Below are 25,804 nucleotides of genomic sequence, written 5' to 3'. Positions count from 1 at the left end.
GAGTAAAAAAGGGATCCAAAGTCTGGTTCTTTGCACTGGTAGCAGAGGTATGACTTTTGTTGGGTGTATAATTTCATTGCTTTTCAAGAAGTTGACATGGGTGTAAACATCAGTAGGCTAAGTTATTGAACGTTTCCACTTCATTTCACTCTGTCTGCTGCTGGACTTCTTCAAGAGCAACAAAAGTCACACCAGAAAGGAGCCCTCAGATTTTCTAGAGATGAGGTAACAGATGAGAGCAGGGTCTCAATTTTGGCTGCACATGGTAGTCACCTGGGGACTTTTTAAGATCCCCATGTCCAGACCCTACCCTGGACCAATTAAGTCAGAATATCCCTGGGGATAGAAAAAAAAATCAGGACAGCTTGATTTTGTAAGGCTTCCCAGTTGATTCCAATGTGCAGCCAAGTTTGAGAGCCACTGCTTCTTAGGGGGTCCCTTGGTGATCAGCAGCACCAGCAGCCCCTAAAGCTTGTTAGAGCTAGACTCTCAGGCCTCGCTGGAGACCTAGGGAATCAGAATCTGCACAGAATCTGCATTATAACAGGAACCCCCACCCAAGTGGATATACACGTATACTGAAGTTTGAGAAGTGCTGCATTAGAGCATATTGCAAATAGTCCATTAAAAATGCACATATTGCAATATACACAGTCTAAAACAAGGCACACTATGAACACATGCAAAAATGCCCACAGCTCTAAATAAAATTGATTTTCATTCAGTGAAAAATGTTAAGTTCATCACTGTGGCTGCTTCTGTTTCTTCAGTAAATTTTATTTCTTTTTAATTATGAAAGATTTCAACTATATAGAATTTATTCCTATGTCGCTTGTTGTGTTGTTTTTCTTAAGAAGAAAGAGTAGCACTAGCTATTCAGTGGCCTAGGATTGCCATTCTGGTGCTGGGCGCCAAATGGGAACTCCACACAACACCTTTGCCTATAACTGAGAAGGTGCCCTCTCATCTCTGTTATCACATACACAAGGGGGAGACGATCTGAATCCATGCCAGGGTGAGGTTTCACCTTAGTTAACAGGATTGAACTGTGTGCACATGTAATGTAGTAAAACAATTGTTCTAAATAGTCATAGGCTTTATTCTGGAAAGCACAAAACGCTTCAAATTAAGGTAGTTTGGCAGTAATATCTCCACAGGGAGTTTCTGAGGTTTGCTAAATGCCGTACGGCCAGTTTCTGGCTGCCAGACCTTACTTAGATGCCTTAATTCATCACAGAATCATTGAATGCTCTTTCACACTTCCTGTGATAAAACAAAAAACAAAAAACAAAAACCAACCTATAAAAATCCGTCATAAAGCCAGCTTTCTTCATCCCAGCCAAGTATCCTGTCAACATGTTTCATTATAGCACCCGTGTCTGGAATAATTCTGCCCTGTGAATTCCTTAAAAATCACATACCTTTTCTATTCAAATCATACAAATAAAGAGATGGAAGAGAAGCATGGCATAGTGAAATGAGTTTCAGCCAGGAGTCTAGGTGACTGAATTCAAATCATGGCTGGTACTATATTTGCTAGGTGATTTGAAACCATGGTGTAATCACCCTGGGTCTTAGTTTCTTCATCTGTAAAGGGGTCTAATAAAGCCCTTTCTCGTGGGATTATTAGGAGTAAACAAGGTTATGCACGTGAACAACAGTGCCTTGCACACAGCCAAAACTCATCAAATATTTCCTTCCCCTTCCCTTCACCTATTTTGCAAAAAACCTCAGGAAAATCTCAGAAATCTTCTCAATAGCAAAAGCTATTATTCGTCTTTTAATCTGAAGAGCCTGTAACATTGTCTGATACATACTAGGCACTGTTTGCTGAATGAATTGCTGGTTTCCACTCAGGGCTCATAGCTCAGTGGCCTGAAAGTGGAAAACCAGCCAGCTCTAAGTCATCAGAAGTTATGCCATTTCCTTTATGGGGTACTTTAAATATAGGTAGCAATGTCTTCTTATGAAGCCAGCCCACTGGCCTCTAACTTCTAGCCCAATACACAAATTTATGGGAAAAGAAATGTACAGCTACCTGGAATAGTGTAATTGAGCTCTTTATGTAAACGTATCTTCTTGTGTTCATATAAAATGTCCTCTTTTTAAAATCCTATGTATTAGTGTGATTAATCTAATTGCCCACAATTTACTGCACAAGAGACTCACAATTATATTGTTAAAAGCCATCCTAATAAATGCATTTAGGAGATAATATGGGGGGGAAAGTGTGGTTACTGCTAAACAGAGGTGGCATAAATCAAGATAAAAAAGCCTCCAAGACAGAGCTATAATTTGAGCAAAGGATGCAGGAAGTCTCAGGGCCTAGCACAATGCCTGGTACACAGTAGGCCATTTCCCATACTTCCTGTGAAATCCCAGCACCTTCTCAAGCATGATGGATGAGAGCTGAAATGAGTTTTAACAGAATATCTGACTCTTTGTCAGGACTCTCCTGTGTATTTGGAAGCCTCCCTTTCTGTTTTCCCCATGAATAGTACATGCCTGTCATATGGTAAATGCTCAGAAAATACTTGATGAATGAATACTGACAGTGAAGAAATCAATCACGACCATTAAACACAGTGCTTGTCAAACAGTGGGGTGTGATTGACTTATGGGTCATAAAGTCAGCTCAGTGGCTCACCACCAGCTTTTAAAATAAATAAAAATTAGGAAAAAATTAGATATCAGAATGCATTCTGCTTTGGAAAAGTAAATACCACTTAGTGAAATTTTTGTTTCAGTTAGAGATATTCATGTGTATATGAGTGTATATGCATGTGACCTGGTCAGTAAGGGAAAATGTTTTCTATTTTGGGTCATGGCCAAAAAAAAAAAAAAAAGCGCTTTTAGAGTGTATCAGGCGAGATAAACAAGTTCTCCTAAGGTTCTATCTTCTATGGTTTAAATGTTCTCAGATATCTTTAAGAGTCAGTCACAAATCCAGTATCAGGATGTCCTTATTTGGTTGCTATGACAACAGGGACAGGAGGCATGCCTTGCACCTCATTAAACTCACTGAGCTCCTAGCCCTTGTTTTACCAAGTCCACACCCACTCCTTCCCCAACCCCAGGACTGTGATGCCCATGACCTGGGTTCATCATGCAGTGACCTATGCTGGCAGTGTAGAAGCTGTCATTTTCAACCGGGCATGCCATCTGCCTTATAAGGAGGCACATACTGGGGGGAGGGGCAAGAAAGAAACACCAACCCAGGGCTTAAGTCCGTTTTCTATGAAAATATATCTTCTTATAGCTATAAAGTTTTCCTCTTTGCTCTGATTATAACTATTGCATTGACATCTTTGAGAAGGAAAGGAGGCAGACCCACCCACCTTAAGTGCCAATGCTGCATACCCTCATGCACTTTCCAAACTAGAAACTCAATTGGTCAACAATTAGATCAACAGATACTGGTATTATTTTCAAATTGTGCCCAATTTCTGTCTTCTGTGTTTACTGCAGTCAGTCTTCCCTCTAGGCCTACAGACAAGTTTCTGGCCCAGAAATCTTAAATCTGGTAACCATAGTAATGAAGCAGAGAGAAGGTGAAATCTTGGAAATGTACTGCAGATACTCTAAGAAAACAAAAACAAAAACAAAACCACCTAATTTACCTCATTTTATCCATTATTTTCCATCTGCCTTTTTCTAATTATTTTTTGCAAGTGTTGCTTACAAGAAGATATAGTTGAAGTGCTAGTTAGTGAACCAACGGTTGCAAGGAAGTTAGGAGAGAGCTAAGGCATAAATGATCTGCCAACCTCAATAATAAGCCAGAATAATGAAGTATGGGCTATTCAGGTTCACTGTTCAGGTGCTCTTGGGAGAGGCAATAGGGAAGTGATTCTTGATGGTTTACAGTGTTCATCTCCTTCGGTTACTGCTAATTTTAAAACAGAACAGTTCGTATTCATTAGAGAAGACCTAGTTTACCAGAATTATTCAAATTCAGAAGGAAATGATTGGCCAGAGAAAGCAGGTGTGTAATTTTTCACCTGGAGAGACTGTGCTTGTTCTGCAGCTGTGGAAAGCAATGAAGTGTCGGCCCACAGCCATCTCTTTCCTCAGGATATATCTCACAGTCCGTCTTTCAAAATCTAATGTTTCTTTAAGTCACACCTGGGCAATTTCATCATGGCATTAACCTCTCTCTTTATATATTTAATTTTTTTTTCTTTATTGATTTTAGAGAGAGGGGAAGGGAGAGGGAGAGAGAGATAGAAACATCGATGGGAGAGAACATTGACTGGCCGCCTCCTGCATGCCCCCCACTGGGGATTGGGCCCACAACTTGGGCATGTGTCCTGACCAGGAAGCAAACCAGCGACCTCTCAGTGCATGGGTCGACACTCAACCACTGAGCCACACCGGCCAGACTTAACCTGTCTCTTCAAAGTAAACAGAAAGGATCAAGGGCAATACCAAACATAGAGCCAATCCTATTGATTGAGTTCTCAGTTCTTAAGTTTATTGAAATAAATAGCTCACCAAAGTTTGATGGCCAAGAGCATTGACTCCTTTCCCTCCTTTCAGCAGACACTGAGAAATGGGAGGAAAGAGGAAAAAGAAAGAAGTGGCTATTTGGAAGGTTAATATTTGTCAAAACTGTATATAATAAAGACAGTTCACGAACGTGGTGTGTTGACCTCTAAAATACATCCATTCAGTGCCTAATTCTTTACATAATGTGAGGTTATAGGTTACTCTTTTAGGATTTTCATTATTCTACATTATATATTTTATATGCTCTACATTAAAATCTTCAAAATTATAACAGCAGCAAGGGACTAACTGCCCAAATGACACCTTTAAAAATAATAAAATAAAATATTTTGCAAGGCAAAGAACAATGAAGAAGAAAACACACCTGAACCACACCGTTGCTGTGGGTTTCTCAAAATGGGATCAGAAAGACTAGAAATTTCTAGGAGGTCAAGGAGGGTCATAGCAGGGCACAGCTTGTTGAATACATCTTTCCTGTACTTGGGTTGGCACCTTCAAAGTGGTTTGCCCTTCTGGACTTCTTACCTTAGCAACTTGTATACACAATCAGAGATTCCCATAATTAGAAGGTACATTAATGGTCATCTACCTCAAACCTACATGTTACATTAATACCCAACATCTCTAACAAATGATTAAACACTTGATTATCTCTACTAACAATGAATTCATTATCTTCCAAGGTTTTGTGTTCCATGTTCATTTTCAGAGTTGTTCAAAGTTCTTCCTCATATTGAGTTAAATTCTGTCTCCCTGTAATGTCAACCAATGGCTTCTGATTAGCACCTTGAAGCCATTAATACAAATGTTCTTTACCCTTTTGAAAATACTTTCCATATGAGCCAGGCTCATCTGTTTTCAAGGCCAGCTTCTCTTGTTTCTTCTATGGGTCCTCTTGTGGTGTGCTTTCAGGAATATTTGCCACCTTGGGAGGAGTACCTTGCCCCTCACCCTGTCCTCAGGCTCTCCTGATTGTGTATTTCCTACCCCTTTTTCTATCCAATGTGCCAAGAACAATAGTCCATAATCTGGGATATCAATGAGAATCTCTCTTTCAGGAATTTGAAGGAAGAGTTCCTGTTACTCTAATTAGATAATAGTAAGAACTTGAGTTGGAAAGGTTCCCATGGGGTTGAGGCTGGGGTGATCGAGTTGGAACATGTGTAAATAAAGGAATCTGAAAGAAGGAAAGCAGAACTGGAAGATAATAATAGCTCTGAGAGATTGAGAAGAACCTCATTTTCTGTCTTGTTCATTGGAGTTCCTGGACTAGGTAGCCCTCCTTCCACCATCATCAATATCATGACCATTGCTAACATTGAGTACCTACTATATACCAGATACTGTTATAAGCCCTTAATGTGCATTATCTCACTGAACCCTTTCAAAAACTGTATAAAGAACGGGTGGTTATTTCCATTTTTACTGCAGAAGAGACAGGCATGCAGAGGTTTGATTGTCCTACCCAGCTCCCACACTGGCTAGAGGCAGAGCCAAGATTTGAAACCAGGAGTTCTGGATTGAGAACTCAGGCTTCTTACCTGTACAGGGCACTGCTTTCCTATTCTTGGAGACTCATGAGATTGTCTTACAATAATTTTGTAGTAATTTTTAAAAATTTCCCATTTATTTAACTTACCATAAATGTGTTTCTATCCTTTGTAACAAATCCTTCCTGATTAAGACACAGAAAGATTAAAAGACACTAACGCCTGGCCAAATTCCACAGGCAAGTACCTTTGAGCTGCTCTGTAGTTGCACTAAAAGTTAAGCTTATTTAATATAATGAAGTTGCCTTTACATGGGTTGCTTTTCTGTAACATATGTGTAACTAATATTCATGTATATCTTCCAGAGGCAGTCTATTCCATGATGTTATTACAGAAAGAATGCCACCGAGCTTTCCTTTAATTACTCTAACAAAACATGACTTCTAATTTGTCTATCCTGTGGCCTGTACATTCCTTTATCATAGCAGATATCACATTATTTTGGAATCATTTATCTTTATCAGGGTTTCCCTACCACAATACTATTGACATTTAAAGCTATATAAGTCATGCTTTGTTGTGGGGACTGTCCTGTGCATTGTAGGATGTTTAGCATCTGCTAGATGCCAATAGGACCCTCTCCCCTGTTGTGACAACCAAAAATGTATTCTGATATTGCTTCATGTTCCCTCAAGGGAAAAATCACTCTTGGTTGAGAACCACTGGTCTACATGTTCTTGACCCTTTATGGCAATCCCACACTGACTTCCAGGGAAGGACTAGCATTTGTATCCTTATTTTTTTCTAATCCTTGGTACATTATGATGCCCAATAAGTTTTAATTGAAGAAAACTACAGTAACTTGCATTAAAATGATGTTTTGTGGTTGAAAGTCTGGAGTGCCTGCATACCTGTATCTTGTTGGGTTTTGTCAGGGAAACAGAGACACTAAATCTACCAGAATAAGGGATTTAATATAGAAATCAGGGTTTATAAGAATATGAGAGTAACTAGTGGAATAAAAGGCTATAGTCAGTATAAGGGACTTCAACCTGAACCTCTGGGTGAAAAATCAGGTGTTCACTGGGAAATCTGAGAAGCCACCATGTCTAGCTGCTAAAGTGAGATCATAGAATGGGATCCTACATAAAGGTCTGGAAAGCTGTTATGTCTAACAAAGCAGCCTATTCTGACCCCTACATGTACCCCAAAATAATGGTCTCTGCTTCCCTTCCACCTTCCAAATCCCCAAGTTCCTCTCACCAGCAAACCCTAACCAAGAACCAATCAAGAAGGGAATTCTGGGAAATGTGGTTCTTCCCAGCATTAGGCACTTCTATAGGAGTGGTGGTGCCAGGTAAACAACAGATAATTTCACACAGTAACCACTTTTGGACATCAAATATGTGTGTGTGTGTGTGTGTGTGTGTGTGTGTGTGTAACAATGATGGTCTGGATAACTTGGCAGTCTGGATCATCCAAGTTAGAAAGCAAATAAATAAATGCTTGGTGTGACTTGTTTTTGGTGCTATCATTATTATTGTGTTTTGTTTGGCAGTGGGCTTATCTCCTGATTGCCTCTCTCCTTCAGTTTGTACTTTGTAGACAGTCTCAACATTCACTATGTTTGCACCCTGAACAGATGGCAAACAATGTTAATAACAAAACAGCTCATACTCCAGATGGAAGATGTTCACCTTCATAATTCCTAGAATTTAGTGTGTCTTCCAGTCATTCTATATATACTAGAATTGACAGAGACTACTAGAAAAAATTTCCATATGCAAGGCGTTGCTTCCCTCTTGAGGAATTGAAACATCACAACTACGTAATTGATTTCTAAACTACTCTCTAAGACTACAGCTGACATTAAGTGAAAACATTTCAGCTTTATAGATTTTGAGCCAAAAGCCAAACAATTCTTTTTAAATAAACACTTCCAGTCCATTAAAAATATAGTGCTATAGGCAAGGTGAGGTTCAAAGTACAGTGAAATGTGTATTTCACTTTAGAAAATCTGTTTCAAAATATACATCAAAAAGATGTATTCTTCAGAGACTGTATGGCCCATAAAGTCTAAGATATTTACTATCGGGCTGTTTAAGGAAAATGTTTGCTGACACCTGAGCTAGAAGGAGAGCAGCAGGAGGTAAGGTCTGAGAGGTAAAGGGGATGTTACAAGGATCTGCTTTTTTACTGAGTGAGGTGACAGACACCAGAGAGTTTTGAGCTGATGAAGATCTGACTTGACCCACATTTTAACAGGATCCCTCTAGTTGCTGTGTTGAGAACAGATGTTATGGCTGGGAAGGAGGATCTAGAAGCCAGGGGACCAGGTAACAGACTACAATAATTGTGGTGGGAATGATTTGATGAGTCACCATCGAGTGGCTCAGACCAGCATGTAGTGTTGGGGGTGGTAAGAAGTGACTAGATTCTGGTTCTAAGATTGAACTGATTGTATTTCCTGACACTAGACATGTCGCATAGCCCCGCATAGGTGCAGGGAGGTTAAAAAATGTAGCCCCCCCACATGCATGTGGGTGACCAGCTAAAGCAGGGTTTCTAAAGTAGTAGCAATTTTGTGCACCAGGAGACCTTAGGCAGTGTCTGGAGACATTTTTCCTTCTCACAACTTGATGGGGAGAGGTGCTACTGGCATCTAGTGGGTAGAGGCCAGGAATGCTGCTAAATATCCTGAAATAAACAACATAGTTCCCTACAACAAATAATAACCTGGTCCCAAATGTCAATAGTGCTGCAATTAACCAACCCTGAGCTTAAAGGAAGATCCACCAGAGGAAAAAAGAAAGAAAGGTGGGTTTTAGTGGTTAGCCAACTCAACTCCCTATGCTGTGGCAACATCAGTTCTGGAATTCCTGCTCATACCATAATTGAATTCTGTTTGTTTGCCTTAGCCATATATTTTCATCCTGTTACTAGGGCTGAGCTTTGTCCTGAATAAGAGGCTCTGCTGGCTTTTTGTTTTTTAACAGAAAAAAATTTTTAACTTCATGTAACATGTGTGATTGAGGCAATGAAGGAGATTTTGTGTAATTATGGTTACACAGTACAGGTATGAATTTGTTTGAAGAGATCTGTGAAGAAAAATGTTTTATTAATCAGAATTTCAAGACTTAAAACTGATGTTTGGTGATAACCATTGGATTTACAAGAACTTTATTCTTTTCACCAAAACCAAATGTATGGCCTATGGTTCAAATACCCTTAATGTTATGCAAACATTCCTCGGTCTTTTGTTATGGGTCAGAACACATAAGGTCTTATTTATTTGGTTAAATATTGCATATATCTAATGGATACTGGCTTTTCATTTACCTAGCTTTGTTACTTTGATTTGCCAATAGATACATAAATGACAAAAAAAAATTTTGTTGTATTCTAGAGTGTCTATTCCATTTATTTTCTTTTCAAAGAAGCATAATTTTTAAAATTTTACTAAGATTGTTAATAAGGTGAATCTAATTTTACATATTTTCACACTATTTGGGCTGCTCATTAGTGTAACACTGGGCCAAGAAAATGGACAGTGTTTCAAATATAGATCACAAATACTTCAGTTCCTGAGTGGCACTGTCGAGTTTAGGTTTGCCTTAATATTATATAAATTCAATATGCAAAAATAATCTGCATAATAAATAAGCAAGAAAAATATTTTTCTTATTACAAAACACTTTTTTTTTTCCCCTATCATTCATTTAAGAATTTACTTGATATATAGTCAACATAGGAAGTTTCAGCCAACTATTGTTCTAGGTACTAGGGCTATCAAGATATGCAAAACTGGGTCCCTGCACTGGAAGGTTACATAAAAGAGGCTGACATGTAAACAGCTGATTTTAACTATGGAAAAATGTTCCAGGTGCTACAAGAACTAAGGGGAAACTCAAGGCCCAGGCTCAGGGGTCAAGAAAAGGCATTCGGAATGGGATGATGGCAGAGTGGAGTCTTGCAGGACATGCAGGAGCTTCCCAGGTGAAGAGAGGGGAGGGACATTCTATGCAAAGGGAAGCAATTGACTAAAGTAAAATATCATTAAGCCCTAAGAGAGAAATAGGTATAAGGCAGGGCATAGGGGTCCTTGAATTTCACACAAAGGAGCTTGGGAGTGGTCATTAAGAAGATGAGAAACTTGATAAGTATTAAGGCTAGGAATGGAAGCAATGGGCAAATGGCATTCCATCAATTCTACTACAGCAGAAAGCTGAGCTGGCTTCAAAATTTGTGGGGCCCAGTACAAAATGAAAATGTGGGGCTTTTTTCAAAAATTATTATGAGTTTCAAGATGGCTACAACACAACATTCAAACAGTTATAGGACCCTTCTAAGCATTGGGCTGTGAGACTACACAGTATGCATGCCCTTGAAGTCAACCCTGGCAGCCAGTATCAGGGCAAGGGTAGGATGAAGATGTCAGGACCCTTATTTGTAGAGCATCTGAGATCTTGTTCCCTGCATATGTTGTCAGTTTGGCTCAAATGAACTCTTATAAGAATTTTTTAAAGACCCTTATTTGCATTCTGTCTACTCTCTGCTTGGGAAGAAAAGTCTAAAAACATATCAGCCAGCTTGAGATTAGTCTCAAGGCAATATACTAGCCAGCATTATAGTCCTATACTCAAACTCAGAAAAAGGCCAAATGGCTAATCTCTTAATTTTAAAGATAAGGAAATAGAAAAGCAAAAAATTTGAGGGACTGTCCTAAACTCATGAATCTAGGAGGTAGTAAAGATGTGAATTTAACCCAAGCCTTTCAGGCTCTATCCCAGTATTTTCCTCTGCTCCTCCACAATATCAAGACTAATGAATCTGCGTTGAGAACAATCATAGAACTTCTTTGAGGAAGATTGATCCGGAGGTTATGCAAAGGACTGCAATGGTCAAAAAGAGAAAAATCGGATAGGAGATAAGCGCTGTTGCCTCCTTTTCCACAGGAAACACAGCCTCTTTGAGCACTTATTCAGAATCAAGAGGATCATTCCAAGCACAGTTATAGAATAACTATCACATGCCCAGCATTGTACTAGCACAAAGGGGCTTCAGAGATGACTTTGGCACACCTCCAACAGTTCACCCTCTAGTGAGTGAAGACAATAGTAGAAATCAGCTATCAAAATTCAGAGTCCCTGACTACCTATTCTTTAATATGATTGGGAAGCAAACATTTAAAAATAAAAATAAAAAGCAAAAATAGAAATGAATACTGGAAACCAATAGGAAACTACAGAGTTCTTTTCAGATTAGAGGAATCAGAGATGATTTGTGTACCTTAGCAGTATTGCCTCACCAACTTCAGGCTTATCTCAATGCCAATAAGCCTTTGTACATATCTCAAGAGGATTTCTCATATCATACTCTATTTAGTTCTCCCCCCACCCCAAACACAAAAAACAAAACCCAAGGTCTTATTCATCTTTTCCTTCCCTTGGTTGTTAAAGCTCCAAATAGGTAGATGGTTTGCAAGGACCTACATGATCTAACCCCTGGTCATTTCTGAAATTGTCTCACCCCACCTTCCCCTGGCATTTCAGGAGCCATCCTACCATCTCTCAATAGCAGCAAACCCTCCAATCTCAGACATCTCCCAACTCTGCTTTCACCTCTTTAATGCCTCTCATTTCTTCATTATCTTTAATGAAATATCACTCCCTCAGGGAAAAGCTTCTCCTATCTGTCAGATTAGATGAGGATCCCCATTAATAAAATCTCACAGCACCCTATAATTTTCCTTCAGAGCTCTTATCATAGTTAATAATTATGTATTCATGTGATAATTTTATTTTTGCCTTCATCTCAAGGTTGAAAACTCCTTGAAGGCAAGAATCTGATCTAGTTTGCTCACTATTGGATCCAAAGCACATGGCATAATGCCTGGCATCTCCTCGGGCCTTTTCTGACCACTCAATAGAAAACATCCATTGCCCTGCTACTCGCGTCTCTTAAGTCTCTTACTTTGATTGTTTTTCTTCAAAGCATCCATACTTATCTCTTTGTGTGTATGTGTACATGTGTGTGCATGTAAGTGTGTGGAAGTGCCTTGTGCATACGTGTATATATGTGTGCGTGTTTGTGTATAATTTCTTTACTTGCTACTGTCTGTTCTCCCCACTAGAATATAAGCTCCAAAAAAGCAGAGGCTTTGTCTGCTTGTTCACTGGCCACATCCCCACCACATACCTGGCACATAACAGGCGCCCATTGACTATTCGTTGGAAATATAAATACATGAATGGCAAGTGCTCAAGAAATGTTTACAAGAGTTTCTTCTTCAAAATACAGTAATAATTATATCTTTCACTGAAAAAGAGATGATATATTGATATGCTTTTCTTGTAGAAAAAATGCCTTTCACTCTCTTCCCCAAATGACACTTTGATAGTTTTCTTTCATTTACCATGTCATTAAGCAACAAGTTCTTATATTTGGTTTCCTTTATTTCAACTTTGTTGTTCTGCAAACTTCAGTCAGATTCTTCATCCATGTGATTGGCAGGGTCGATTTGGTGATAACAGTGACTGTAGTTTTAAATGCATGGTATATAGTCATAATCAATACTGATATCTATTCATTCTTCATACCTATTCCCAAGTCCCTGTGATACAGAGGAGGAAATGAAGGCCACAAGAATTGAGTATTTCTCAAGGCCATCCCTCTTCCCCAAGTCCAGGTGATAGAAATCAGCAGGCCTACAATTAAGTATCATCCAGCCTTCATTTGCTCAGGGGACTTTTTTGGTGAAAACCTGCTGTGTTTGGACTCACACTGTTTCCTAAGGCGGGCTGGAGATCCCATTATGTCCTTGCATTGATTGAGGCTCACTACTACCTCAGTTCCAACTGAGCAATTTCCTATTACAACAAAAGAGAGAGAGACTCAATCCAATCATAGAATCTGGGTGAGAAATGTGATGGAAAGAATGCCCCTCTACCCTAGTTTTTAGGAGTCCTTTTATTTCCTCCTCTCTCAGGCATAAAAGAATCATTGAAACTATAGGCTCTGCTAAAATCTTTAATTTTATAAGTACCCTGTTCTTTAATTATAGTTAAATTATTTTCTTAAACAATCCACTACAATGCAGTTCTGGTGACACTTTAGGTATAAATTCACATCTAGACAAGAGTAAATTTTACAGTAAGTAAAATTGATGCATAAAATAATAAGTCTCAAACAAATTGCATAGTGCCATGGAAGTGATTCATACAGCAGACAAGATTATCAAAGTGGAATATAGAAATTGTATGTATTGATACTTGGACTGTATGATTCATTTTCTGTGGTAATTTAATCAGTGAATAACAAAATAGAATGAGCTTGAAGTGTTTTCTGCTCAAAGTTACTGAAGATGGCTGGTTGGCAGCAATAATTAACTAAATGATTTCCTGGCTAATTAGAAGAAATGGATAATATGTGCCTAAAATTCTATTCTTACTGAGAGGATGTAACTGACTCTCCCTGTGAATACATTCAACTAAACTGTGGCTACAGATTGTTCTTTATTTTAGCTTCAGTTTATTAATGACACAAGCTCTTCTCCATTTTGCCCTCATATAGGAATCTTTCTATATTACTATAACATTTTATTCTGCACCTACTATAAAGGCAATTAGTCATTCATTATAACACAAAAATTCAAAATGGTTGCAATTATATTTTCTGAAGCAAAAGCACACCCTTTTATGTGGATAATTTAAGGATCTGCATTTAAAAGGCATAATGGTAAATAAGAAGACCCTTAAACTAGCATTCATATTTCCTGCATATGAAACATTAAATGGATAATTTCTACCTATAATGATTTATTTTTATGGTGGAGAATTTTAAAGAATTGATTTAATTAGCTGTAACTATGCTAAGAAGCATAATTTAAAATACTGTTGAATGAATGAGGAAAGTATTTTCAAGCATAGAGAAAACCCTCTTCAATTTTCCTTTTGTTCATTATTCAACAAACATTTATTAAGCACCCACAGTTTGCATGGCAATGTACAGCACAATTATAACCTAACCTGGTATTATTATATTCTAGCTCTAGTAGTGAAGTGAATAAGTTAACCTCTTCAGCTATCCATTCACAGTATATGAGGAAAGACCATAAAAATTAAACGAGTCAGTCTGAAAAAATAATGAGCATGTGTATTGAGGTTTCCTCTTGTTTTGTGTACTAAAAACAGGTTACCAGCTAACTACCCTTTCTATTTCTTCAGGGGCCCAAGAATTTTAAAATAATCTTATCTCAGGCAGTAAATTATATGCTTAATCATGAGTTTCTAAATATTTGTAGAGGTGAGAAGAACAATTTGCAGGATTCTACAGACATGGAAAGAATAAACAGTACAGTAAATTTAGGCAGACAAGGAAGGGGAAATGTATTTTAAGAGATTATTTCCATTTGAAAAGTCATTTAAAACTCAATAATACAGAATAGATTCAGCATTTTAGAACTGGACTTTGGAGCGCATCTAGGCCACTGGTTTCCAACCTTTTGCATTCGAATCACATCACTGGATCTTTCAAAATACAGATTCTCAGTTCTCCTCCCCAGAGATTCTGATTCAATTGGTCTGGAAGGAGCTGAGAGCTCAGGAGGCAGGTGGACATACATTATAAAAGTTCCCCAGAAGCCAAAGCTGAAATCCACAGATCTTGTCCAGCCTCAACATCTCTGGCATGAGATCCCCAAGACCTTGAAAGAATAAATATCTTGCTTAAGATCAACATAGTTTATAACCTTTGAAAGCAGGCCTAGAACCCAAATACCCAAATTCCCAGTCTGGAGCTCTCTTTACTAAACCAACTGATACCAACAACTTCTTCTATGATACACTGGTTGGGATCTAATTACCAATTAGTAATAGGATGCCCATGATGGCCTACAACCCATGTGATAAGCACACCCCCTTCCTCTAATGATCTCTATGCTTCCTTTTTTGCTAAGTACTGTATAAGTCTTCCAATGACACTGCAATGATTAATATATGCTTATTCTGTATTTTGAAATACTATTATTTAATTGAAACTTTTGCACCCATAAAACATATCATTCAAATTTTAAGGCAAAGAAAACAGATGTAATACTTGATTCAGAGTCCAATTTACATCTTCATTATTGAGCTTATATAGCTGAATACACAGAAGTACTCTGTCAGGCTAGGTTTTCCTTGCCAGCTTCCTTTTATGATAATGATTTTAGGTCAGCTTCTTTCACTGGGTTCTGAGAGATCCATCCCAGCACCTAGCATAATGTTTGCCACAGATTCAACACTCAACAATTACTTGTTGAATGAAAAGTCCCTTATTATTGCATTTTGTTAAGAAATGATACAGAGCATCTTGAACCAACTTGTACAGGACAATCCCATATAAATAAAAGTCCTGGGTAGATGGTTTTATAGAGGACTAGTTTTACAGTTACTTTGTTACAAGAGTTTGGGCCTGATTTTCCTGGCATAAAAGTGCTGATTGAAAGTTATAATTCATGTCTGGTTTTGGTAGCACTAGATGCATTCATTGACAAGAAATACTAATGCATCAGGAAAAATGAGTCTTCTGTTTTCTAGCCTGATTTTCCTGGTTTACAAAGTAAAGTGTGATACGGAGTGTTTGGAAATTATTCACATTGGTTATCACTCTAGTTCAAATTCCCCCGAAGCCATTGTCAAGTTGCAATGCAACCTTTAGTCGTTTAGCCATGTTTAGTGTTGGCCTTAACAGAGGTACTATGTTCCAGGTGGGGGGAGAGGTCAGTGCTAATAACCCAAAGGCCTTAAGGACTCTGTTGGACTCTCCTCTTCATTTTTAGTCTACATATACCTCCCACAGAGAGAAATGGCACCTGGGTACTAATCTAGCTAAATGAGCCACATGGAAGCCAATCTGTCTTTTTTTCCAGGTTCTGTAGTCACCATCAGAACATATATACTATAATCTAATCTAACCATTATGAAGTCCTCGTACTTTTTTAAACCTCATGCTCTCTCACTCCCCATTTTGTGCAGGATAAAGTGTAATGAACTGAAATACTCTTCTTACCGCCCTTACCTATCTGGGGAATCTCCTGTTCACCTTACAAAACTCATTTCAATACACAAGGTATAATCTGTCCTTGCATACCATTTGGATTATAGTTGGGCTGTCGTTCACATGATAGTAATAGTCCTTCATTGAGCATATCTTTTATATGTGGCTGAAGGCACTATTGACATGCAATAATCATTGATGAAATAAAATTAATATCAATTTCTTTTTGTCTTTTGGGAAATATAACCATTATTATTATTTGGCAAGGTAAAGAGTGCAGTGCCTCTGATTACTCAAAAAGGTTGCATAGTATTGTGGAAGACAGTAATCTAGTTTCAGAAGAAGATTCAATTGATGGCTATTTAGAACTAAATTTTTATTAAGTAGGTTATTTCAATACTGCCTTTTCAACTCCACTATTTTGACCCACCTCACACACAGATTCGATACACTTGTCTTCACTAAGGCTATTTACTTTTTACCCTGGGGAATACATATATTTGCTCAGTCTTTTATCTAAATCATGTAGAAATAATCAATACAAAATACCACTGACATGAGCTAAAATGACACATGTTTAAATATGGTAGAAATGAATAATTAGCCAAAGAATGTTAACAATTGACACTAGAAAAATTAGCCATGGCAGAAATATCCAATACCAAATAATGAATATTTGATCTCTGCTATATAACTGAAATGAACTAGAGGGCTGAGGGGAAATATATACATTTAAATGGTTAACCTTAGATCTACCACTAACATTAAAGTCAATGTCAATAGAAGGAAGTGGGCTTTGAATAAGCCACAATACTAGAAGTTCTTAGCTCAAGGCCAGGTACACCACAGGAGTTAAGTAAATGCTTTTTGAACAAATGAATGAATGAATTAATTAATTAATTAATGAGTAGATGAACAAATGGTTCTCTTCACAGATTTAGAGTATACTATCAGGATTTAGAGACTTCACTTTAAAACTATCTAATTTGGGAAAGTTGGTGCTGAATATAATGTAGGTGTTTCTGTTAATTAAAATGACTACAGTTATTATTTTTACTATTTATTTATTTATTTATTTATTTATTTATTTATTTATTTATTTTTGTTACAGATGTTTCTCCTTTTTCCCAATTTCTCAGCCTGAAAAGTTAATGAACTGTATCTGTTCCATGAATAATTGAGTTAAACTTGAAAGAGAACCACCCATTCCAAAAGCCTCCCACACTATCAGTTAACTGTGATTTATCCTTTTACTTCTGAATAATTTTAAACATCTTCCATCTGATTTAACTGACAACCAAACTGTGCTTCCTATGTCTTTATTCTCTCAGGAAGAAGATGTTACTCGTGAAAGTCGTTTTAATTTCAGTGGTTATGGGATGGGTCACTGCCTCCAAGTGAAGGATGGAACAGCTGTCAAGACCACACCTGCCAACCCAATCCCACAACCCCCAAAAGATGCAGATGCCATCAAGAAGAAGTTTGTGGACCGAGCAAAAAGGATTGACACGATATCTCGAGCTGCCTTCCCATTGGCCTTCCTCATTTTCAACATCTTTTACTGGATCACATACAAGATCATTCGGCATGAAGATGTCCACAAGAAATAGATGTGCCATGCCCTTCAGACCCTGGGACCTTCTTGCCTAAGTGTTGTGCTTGTAAATACACACAGTGAAATTGTCTTTATATCACTTTGACAGAGGAGAAGATTGGGGGAGGGGGGAGGGAGGATCATGGGGCGGGTTTCCTGGCACCTACGTGAATAAAGATAAGTTATATGGCAATGAAGGAAAATGTTTGCACAAAATTAAGTTGTTGCAGAATCACATGAGCATAATTTCCTTCATGATCTTTAACATTGTTCTTTCAGATGATGTATTAATTAGATATGATATAAAAGGTCAAGTTCTAGAGGGAAATTTGTGTTTTGGTCTGGTTTTGACTAATTCTGGTACTGAAAAGTTAGCTTAAAACACACACATACACACACACAGAAAATGTGTACCATCTGACCATAGTGACTAGCCTATAGAGTGAGTCGAGGACCAAACTTTTTTCAGGAAAACGCTGCCTCATTTTTAAAACAAGCCTCCTGAGCTATGTTCTTTACAATGTCTGTAATTAGTATTTCACCCAAGAAATCCTTTTGTGGGTCATAAATTATTTCTATTTATTGAAAAAAACAAACAAAAAATAAACACCAATCACAAAGAACAGATTTCTACTTTACTGTCTGTGTGGGTGTGCATTTTAATATTATTTTTCTTTCCTAGATGTAATTTTGGGGTTTAAATTGTGTCTCGTGTAATTAATTTGATAGTATACACTCTTAAAAATAAATGCCCATTTTATTTTATGTCCAAGTTTAGTGCACTATATATATTTTTTCACTTTGGTTATATTTATGTGTGAAGTACTCAAGTGTGACTTAGCCATTGCAACCTCTCAGTCACCGTATTTATAGAGATGGTGTGTCTTGAATGGTGTAGCTCATAATAGCCTGAATTTCCCATTTCTGCTCTCACTGTAGGTGTAACTACTAGTCCTAACGTCAACTGACCCATGATTTCTACTGTCAATCCAAGTGAATATCATTTTAAATATCCTTAACTAACTTAAAGAATTTTAAAATTGTACTGTGATTTTCATAACCCGTTGCCTTTTTGGTACCAGAGCTACGTGGTTTGAATCCTGGCTACATGTTTTAAGTAAGAAAAAAAAAAAAAAAAAAGACGTATTTTTGCTTACTCAGATAAAAGACAACCTGTAAAAATATAATGAAAAAATTGAATTTTACATGTGCTGTAAAAGGGGTTATTTAAAAAAGTATTTGTTCAATTTCAATAAAGCTAAGTGTGCCACAGAACTTCTCTAAGAGTCTTTCTGTTTCTGTACTACAATGTGAATAATTGAGATGACAATGGTAACTTGGTTTTTTGTTTCTGGTCTACCTCCTAGGCTTGAAGCACTTATATAGCTATTAGATTATTCTTGTAATATAATAGTAGCTTAGAGTATCCCCATAAAAACAAAAAAAAAATATGTTATTCTCATTGTAGAAACAGGGAAATGGAGACATATAAGCATTGGTCGTCATTGTGAACAGAATCTAATCCTGGATACTTCAAATGAGATATAAAAATGTTCCAAGAACACTGAGGAATCATAAAATCTCAAAGTGAAAAGAAATAAAAAAGACCAACCTGTCTACTTACCCAACCTGATTTTGTCAGGAATTCAAATGAACTCATCTTGACCCCAGTAAATTTTCCTTAACCAAAGATATAATTATAATATTTTCAGGAATAAGTGAATTCATAAGTCAATGTTTATGCCCTCTTAAACCTATTCAAATAGCAACTCATTTCCATAGAGAGGAATATTGTACACTGGCTAAAAGCATAAATTTCAGTGATAGAAAGACTAGCTTGGCCTCTATCAACAGTGTGATCTTGGATAAATTACCTGAGTTTTCTGAGTAGTTTCTGTTTCATAAAGTTTTAAGAGGATACACTGAGAAAAATGCAAGTAAAGCCATTAGTTCAGAGTCTAACACATAGTAAATTATCAATAACTAATAGATAATAATAAAATTATTATTATTATTATTATTATTATTATTATTATAAGTAGTGTTGGTTATGCACAGGGTAAAAATCTTCATAGTATCTAACCTTGGCAAGATTAATGCCTGGCTTTTTGCACCATTTCTTAAATATTATTTCTGTCTTATTGCTCATTCCTTCACAAATAAATAAAGTCTTTGAATGGTCTTGATTCTCTTGCTTCTACTGCAAACAATAAAATTGAGACTAACATGCCTCTCAAAATGGGCTTGGCCCCATAAGTGACCTGATTCTGCATGTGCTGGGATAAGGAGTCACCTTGGGAGAAAACCCTCAGCTAAATGATCATGTCTAATCAATGTATGTACCACATAATTTTTGCACCAAAATTTTCTAATTTTGGAAATTAGAAAATTTCCAAAAGGTTTACCTTTAAACATATCTGCCAGCCACTTAAGTAGGCAAAGGCATCCTGGATAGCAAGAGGGATTCTTGGCTTTTCTCTCATTTTAGTCCATGTTCGGAGGAAAGAACTCTGGAATGTACCAATTTGGGTTATATAAATAACATAAAATCTCAGGGAAAGGATTTGAGTGTCACATATTCTGGTGAAATAAATAATTCCTCTAAAAAGTTACTGGAGTTTTTGTGTAGAACATTTTCTTTCATGATAGCATTTGAAGGAAAATAGTTCAACAGTAAGACCATGGCTCTGAGGTAGAGAACTTACCACCTTTTTCATGAAATTGGAAGTTTCTGGAAGAAAGTGGCTATGTATTCATGGACTCCCTTCAATGCCTACCAAAATTCAAATGCTCAATGTATATTATTACTATCAGTAAGAAAAAATTGATGAAGGGGGCTCTGCTATGCCTGTTAACAAAGTTATATAGGTTTTTCCTACCCAAGCAATGATATGAGGTAACCAACTACTGCCACCATTTTTCAGATAATGAGTAACTAGGAAATATGTCTTTAAAAATTTTTTTTTCTTTATTGATTTCAGAGAGAGAAGAAGGGAGAGGGAGAGAGAGAGAGAAACATCAATGAGAGAGAACATCGATTGGCCACCTTCTGCATGCCCCCCACTGGGGATTGGGCCTACAACCTGGGCACGTGTCCTGACCAGGAATCAAACCGGTGACCTCTTGGTACATGAGTTGATGCTCAATCACTGAGCCACACTGGCCGGACAGGAATTTGTCTTTCAAAACATTTTTCAATTAAGGCTTAAGACTCTTTATGGCATTTTCAAACTTCTTGGCCCAAAATAGATACTACAAACCAAGAAAACTGTAGATTTTTAAAAATCCTTCTAAACAGTGTTAGAATTAAGCTCCTCATCTATGCCACTGAAGAGGTCTGCCACGTTCTGAAAACAAAACTTCTAATAAAGATTAAATATCACTCTATATTTTCTTACTTGATATTTGCTTAATATCAAGTAAAAATGTTCTAACCAAAATATAGCATAAAATTCTATATCATATGATTCACAGCTTTGGAAACTAAAATCATATATTTGGTTTTTTTTAAATTTAAGCATTTCCTAACTTAAACCTGAAGCCAATTTGTGGGATGAATATAAGTTATATGCCTGCCAGATATTCCTTTTTAAATCTTGCAACCTCTGCTATAAACTTTTCCTTATGTTCACCAATTCAGTTTTTTTATTTGTTTAAGTTGAATGATTCAAGTAATACATATTCTTCATAGATCACAAAATAAAAGAACTAAAGCTAACACTACAACCTCATATTCATATGGTGCTTTCCATATATTAACATGTTTTGATGTCCACAACAGCATTCAATTCTAATAAAGTAATCATCCAAGGTGGCCAAATCACAAAGAGTCAATACTCATCCACTGATCATTAGATAAACTGAAGCCCTATGAGTTAAATGTTTCACACAAAGACCCTAATGTGTTAGAGGTTGAACATTCCAGCATGGTTTATTTCCTATAGCCTTTTACTATATCCACACTGTCTAGGAAAATAAAATCCTGGGAAGTAAAAGATCATGGTACCACTAACCCACCCTCATGGATGACAAAACAAATTGGTAAAGGAGGGCATATAATAGACTATTTCTGTTGAAAATGCCTAAGAGAAATACCTCAAAATTGTGCATGCAGCACTAAGAACATCTTCACAGAGTCAATATCATAGGTGATTGAATGGCCAAAAAGATACTGAGTTTGAAAAAAAAAGGCAAACAGAATTCAATTTAGAAAGTGTTTATTTCCATTTTTGAAGGAGAGAAAATGACTTCACATTGTCACAAATGTCCCCACATAAGAAAAGATGTAATATCCTTGTTTTTGTGCAAATGCATTTTTAAAGTAAACAACATAGTTTTCTTCCATCTGAGGGTAGTGTGTATTAGATGTTTTTAGACTACAAGCGAGCATTTAAAAATACATTATCACTGGGTCAGATGGAAGTGCAATTTTTAATTTTTTGAGGTAACACCATATTGTTTTGCATAGTGGCTGCACCAGTCTGCATTCCCACCAGCAGTGTACTAGAGTCCAATTTCTCTTCACCCTCGCCAACACTTGTTTGATGATTTGTTGATATCGGCCATTCTGACAGGTGCGAGGTGATACCTCACTGTTGTTTTAATTTGCATCTCTCTGATGATTAGTGATGTTGAGCATTTCTTCATATGTCTCTTGGCCATTTGTATATCCTGTTTGGAGAGGTGTCTATTTAGCTCCTCTGCCCATTTTTTAACTGGGTTCTTTGTCTTCCTTTTGTTGAGTTGTATGAGCACTCTATATATTTTGGAAATTAACCCCTTATCTGATGTATTTTTCACACATTCAGAGCCTATCACCTATGAATTGAGTCAATTTCTGTGTGGTCCACTTTAACTACTGCAATTTTTAAATCATCTAAATATCAAAAAGGCTAAAAGTGAAAACACCATGTCTAGAGACAGTTTGAACTCACTTCTTTGTTAAAAGAAAACAATAGAGATTTAATTGTTTCACTCTGACTTAATACAGAAAGGAAAACATTTTTTAAATTTAAATGTTGAAAAAGTTTAAGTTGGCATGACTAGGGCCAGGAGGAGGAAGTTAGTAGGAGAACTTTTCTTTATATAGCTAATATTGGTACAGCACCAGTACAGTTCACAAATTGCTTTCACATAACGTCGGCCAGATCATCCTGTGATCACAGGAATAATGGCCTTGAGCAAGTTTCTCCCACAGCCTCACTTTATTCTTCTATAAAATGGAGAAAAGCAATGGTTTCCCATCAGAGAGCCTAGCATGAAGTAGGTGTTTAGTGCATGATAACCATCATCACCATCACTATCAGTGGCGGAAGCATCACCACCATCATCATCATCATCACCAACACCACCACCATCACCATTAGCAGAAGCATCACTACCATTATCAGCAACAGAAGCAGTACCACCACCATCAGTATCATCAGCATCATGATCATTATTTTACTAATAAGAAAAATGAAACAAAGCACAAGGAAGGCCACCATCACAGAGGTAGATCCAGCCATCAGGTACTAGCTGTGAAACAGCAGGCAATGTTTGCAGAATGAAAATGATGATATTTGCCCCACCTAACCACCTTTCAAGGCTGCTATGAGAATAAAATGTAACCACAAATGTCAAAGGTACCTCAAAACTATTTTATGGATGAGGAAAGTAGGACACAAGGAGGTAAAGTAACTTTCCAAGGGCACACATCCAAGATTCAAACTCAGGCAGTCTTTTTGCTTAGTCACCACATCATATTCTTTATTCAATCTGAAAAATGATCATGATGGATGTATATTTATATATATAATTGTATATATACAATTATGACAGATATAAAACATACATTTTGTATATTTATTTTTGTAGACTTTATCATATCATTTTTAAGTATTCACTTCCTTATCCATTTCCCCTACCAACCTATGGGACTTTCAAGGGCACTATATTAGTTTCCTAGGGCTGCTATAATAAATGATCACAATTTGGGTAGCTTAAACCAACAGGAATTTATTTTGTCACAGTTCTAGATGTTAGAAGCATGAAAATCAAGGTGTCAATAAGGGCCATGTTTCTTCTGAGAATCCTTCCTTGCCTCCTCCTACATTCTGATGGTTACAGATAGTCCTTGGCATTCCTTGGCTTTTATAGTTACATCATTCCAATTTCTGCCCCCATCTTCACATGGCAATCTTCCCCCTGTGTATGTGTCTGTTTCCAAACCTCCCTCTCCTTATAAGGATACTTTATAGGACCTCATCTTACCTAATTCTATCTGCAATGATCCTCTTTCTAAATAAGGTCACATTCAAGGTGCCAAGTGAACAGGAATTTGGGGGGAACACTATTCAACCCAGTAGAGATACCAATTGTGTCTAATTTTCCACAGCTTTCCTGGTGTCAGGTACATATAGATTTAGCCAGATATAGCTTAGTAGTTGAACATGCAAATGCTGGTATGAGATTGCCTGGGATCAAATTACAGTTCTGCTTTACTAGTTGTGAGCCTACGGGCAAAGGTTCCAAACTCTCTATGCACTAGAGTCTTAATGTGTAAACAGTACCTATTTTCTCATACTTCTAATGAGATTTAAATTAATCAATTCATGTCAAGTGCTTAGAACAATCATTAGCCCATACCAAATGTTGGACAAATACTATTGGCATTGTATTATTTTAGCAAAATACATTTTTATACAACAAACACAATGATGTTTGTTAAATAAAATAATGAAAGCAAGAAGTGTCAGAAAGTACTAAAAACAGCTTATATTCAAGCTGTTTAATATTATAAAATATTTTCACATCTGCCTTTTCTCTGTGCATAGTCTTTTTAGGGCATCGATAAACATTCAATTTAAGAGAGAGAAAGGCTGTAGGAGCAAAGGAGATGAAAAGGAAAATGTTTCCCTTTCCTTCACCCTCAAGGGGAAACATTTCAAAAGAGCCATGGAGAAGCAGTATTATTTCTAAGAGACCATGATAGGAAAATGGAACTGCTTTTCTGAAATAAAGCAGAAGATTAAAACCTGGAGGGTCTAAAATATAATAATGGTATTGATTTCAGGAAAGCCTTGGATAAATCTAACTTTCTTTTTCTTTTTTGCTCTCCAGTATCATTAAAATGGGCTCACATGTAAGGGTCTGCAGACTATAAATATCTGAACATCACACATGAAGTGTTAAGCACACAAGCAGTAAGGTATTATCACTCTGTGGTGAAGGACACAGGCTTTAGTATTGGACAGGCCTGGGTTCAAGTCTCATATGTATCACTTTCTGTTTCTGCCCCTTTGATGTATTGCTTAATCTCTCAAAGTCTCAGTTTCTCCATCTGTAATGGCAATAACGATAGTAGCACGTGACTTGCAATGTCATTGTTAGATTTATGCATGTAAAGTGCAAGAAATGACATTAGATGGTTTGTGGTGAGGGGCATGTCTCCCAAACTCAACATGTTCCTTCTGATTTCTTTCAGCCTCTCCCTGGAAAGGAAAAGTGATTGGATCTCACTGGGGAGTTTGAAGGTGTTTTCCTGCCCCCTCCACTTTCCTTTTTCTAGGAGGATGGCCAATTCTCCAAAATTACATGTTATGCTCTCATCTTGCTATATTATTTTCAATATAATGGAAATATTTCCCATGGAGGAAGTGTTTTAAATGTTTCCCTTCAGGGAAAGCCCACAGTTCTCCAGCACAATTTGTGACTCAACAGATAAGACTAATTATAGAGCACAGAATTTTAGAGCCTGCTGACCCACAGATGTAAATCACATTTTTTAATATCAGCACTATTTACAATAAAAGTGAAACAGGTATATCACATAGAATGTGTCCTCAGCTAATGTTTACTCAGGAAAATGACTCTTGGTTTTCAATACCCAAACTTCACCTAAGTATTTTTCAGGTAATTAAAGGAATGTTCTATAAAAAAAATTACATTTATGCCTTTAAAAAATCAATACAACCTTTTAAACAAAAGAGTATGCGGGAAACATCTCAAGTTTCACTCCTAATACAATTGGCATTTAATATAAATCAAGTTTAGATGGATCAGAAGTATGCACAGAGTGTCAGCAAGGTGAGGACATTACTGGCACTAAGAAAAACATGACTAGACACGGTAACTGCTTGTCAACAACCATATTAATTATTTGGTATCAAAGAAGCAATGGTTCAAGCATTCT

At 37.0% G+C, this 25,804-nt stretch overlaps 1 protein-coding gene across 4 annotated transcripts in view; it reads left to right on the top strand.

The window, feature by feature from the left end:
• Positions 1-17,770, top strand: part of GLRA2 (glycine receptor alpha 2) — a 207,436-nt gene extending 189,666 nt beyond the window's left edge. Inside the window, exon 11 of one of the 4 annotated variants that reach the window (XM_036270879.1) lies at positions 17,369-17,770. In XM_036270879.1, coding sequence (XP_036126772.1) covers positions 17,369-17,647 — 279 coding nt within the window. In that variant the 3' untranslated portion in view covers positions 17,648-17,770. The remainder of the gene's footprint in view (positions 1-17,368) is intronic. The other 3 variants (XM_036270878.1, XM_036270877.1, XM_036270876.1) reach the window with 3 other exon arrangements.
• Positions 17,771-25,804: the final 8,034 nt, after the last annotated feature.

This window comes from Molossus molossus, unplaced genomic scaffold, assembly GCF_014108415.1.
Source record: "Molossus molossus isolate mMolMol1 unplaced genomic scaffold, mMolMol1.p scaffold_m16_p_2, whole genome shotgun sequence".
Classification (NCBI taxonomy): domain Eukaryota; kingdom Metazoa; phylum Chordata; class Mammalia; order Chiroptera; family Molossidae; genus Molossus; species Molossus molossus.
The sequence above is the reverse complement of the archived record's forward strand: the minus strand, read 5'-3'. Positions and strand labels throughout refer to the sequence as shown.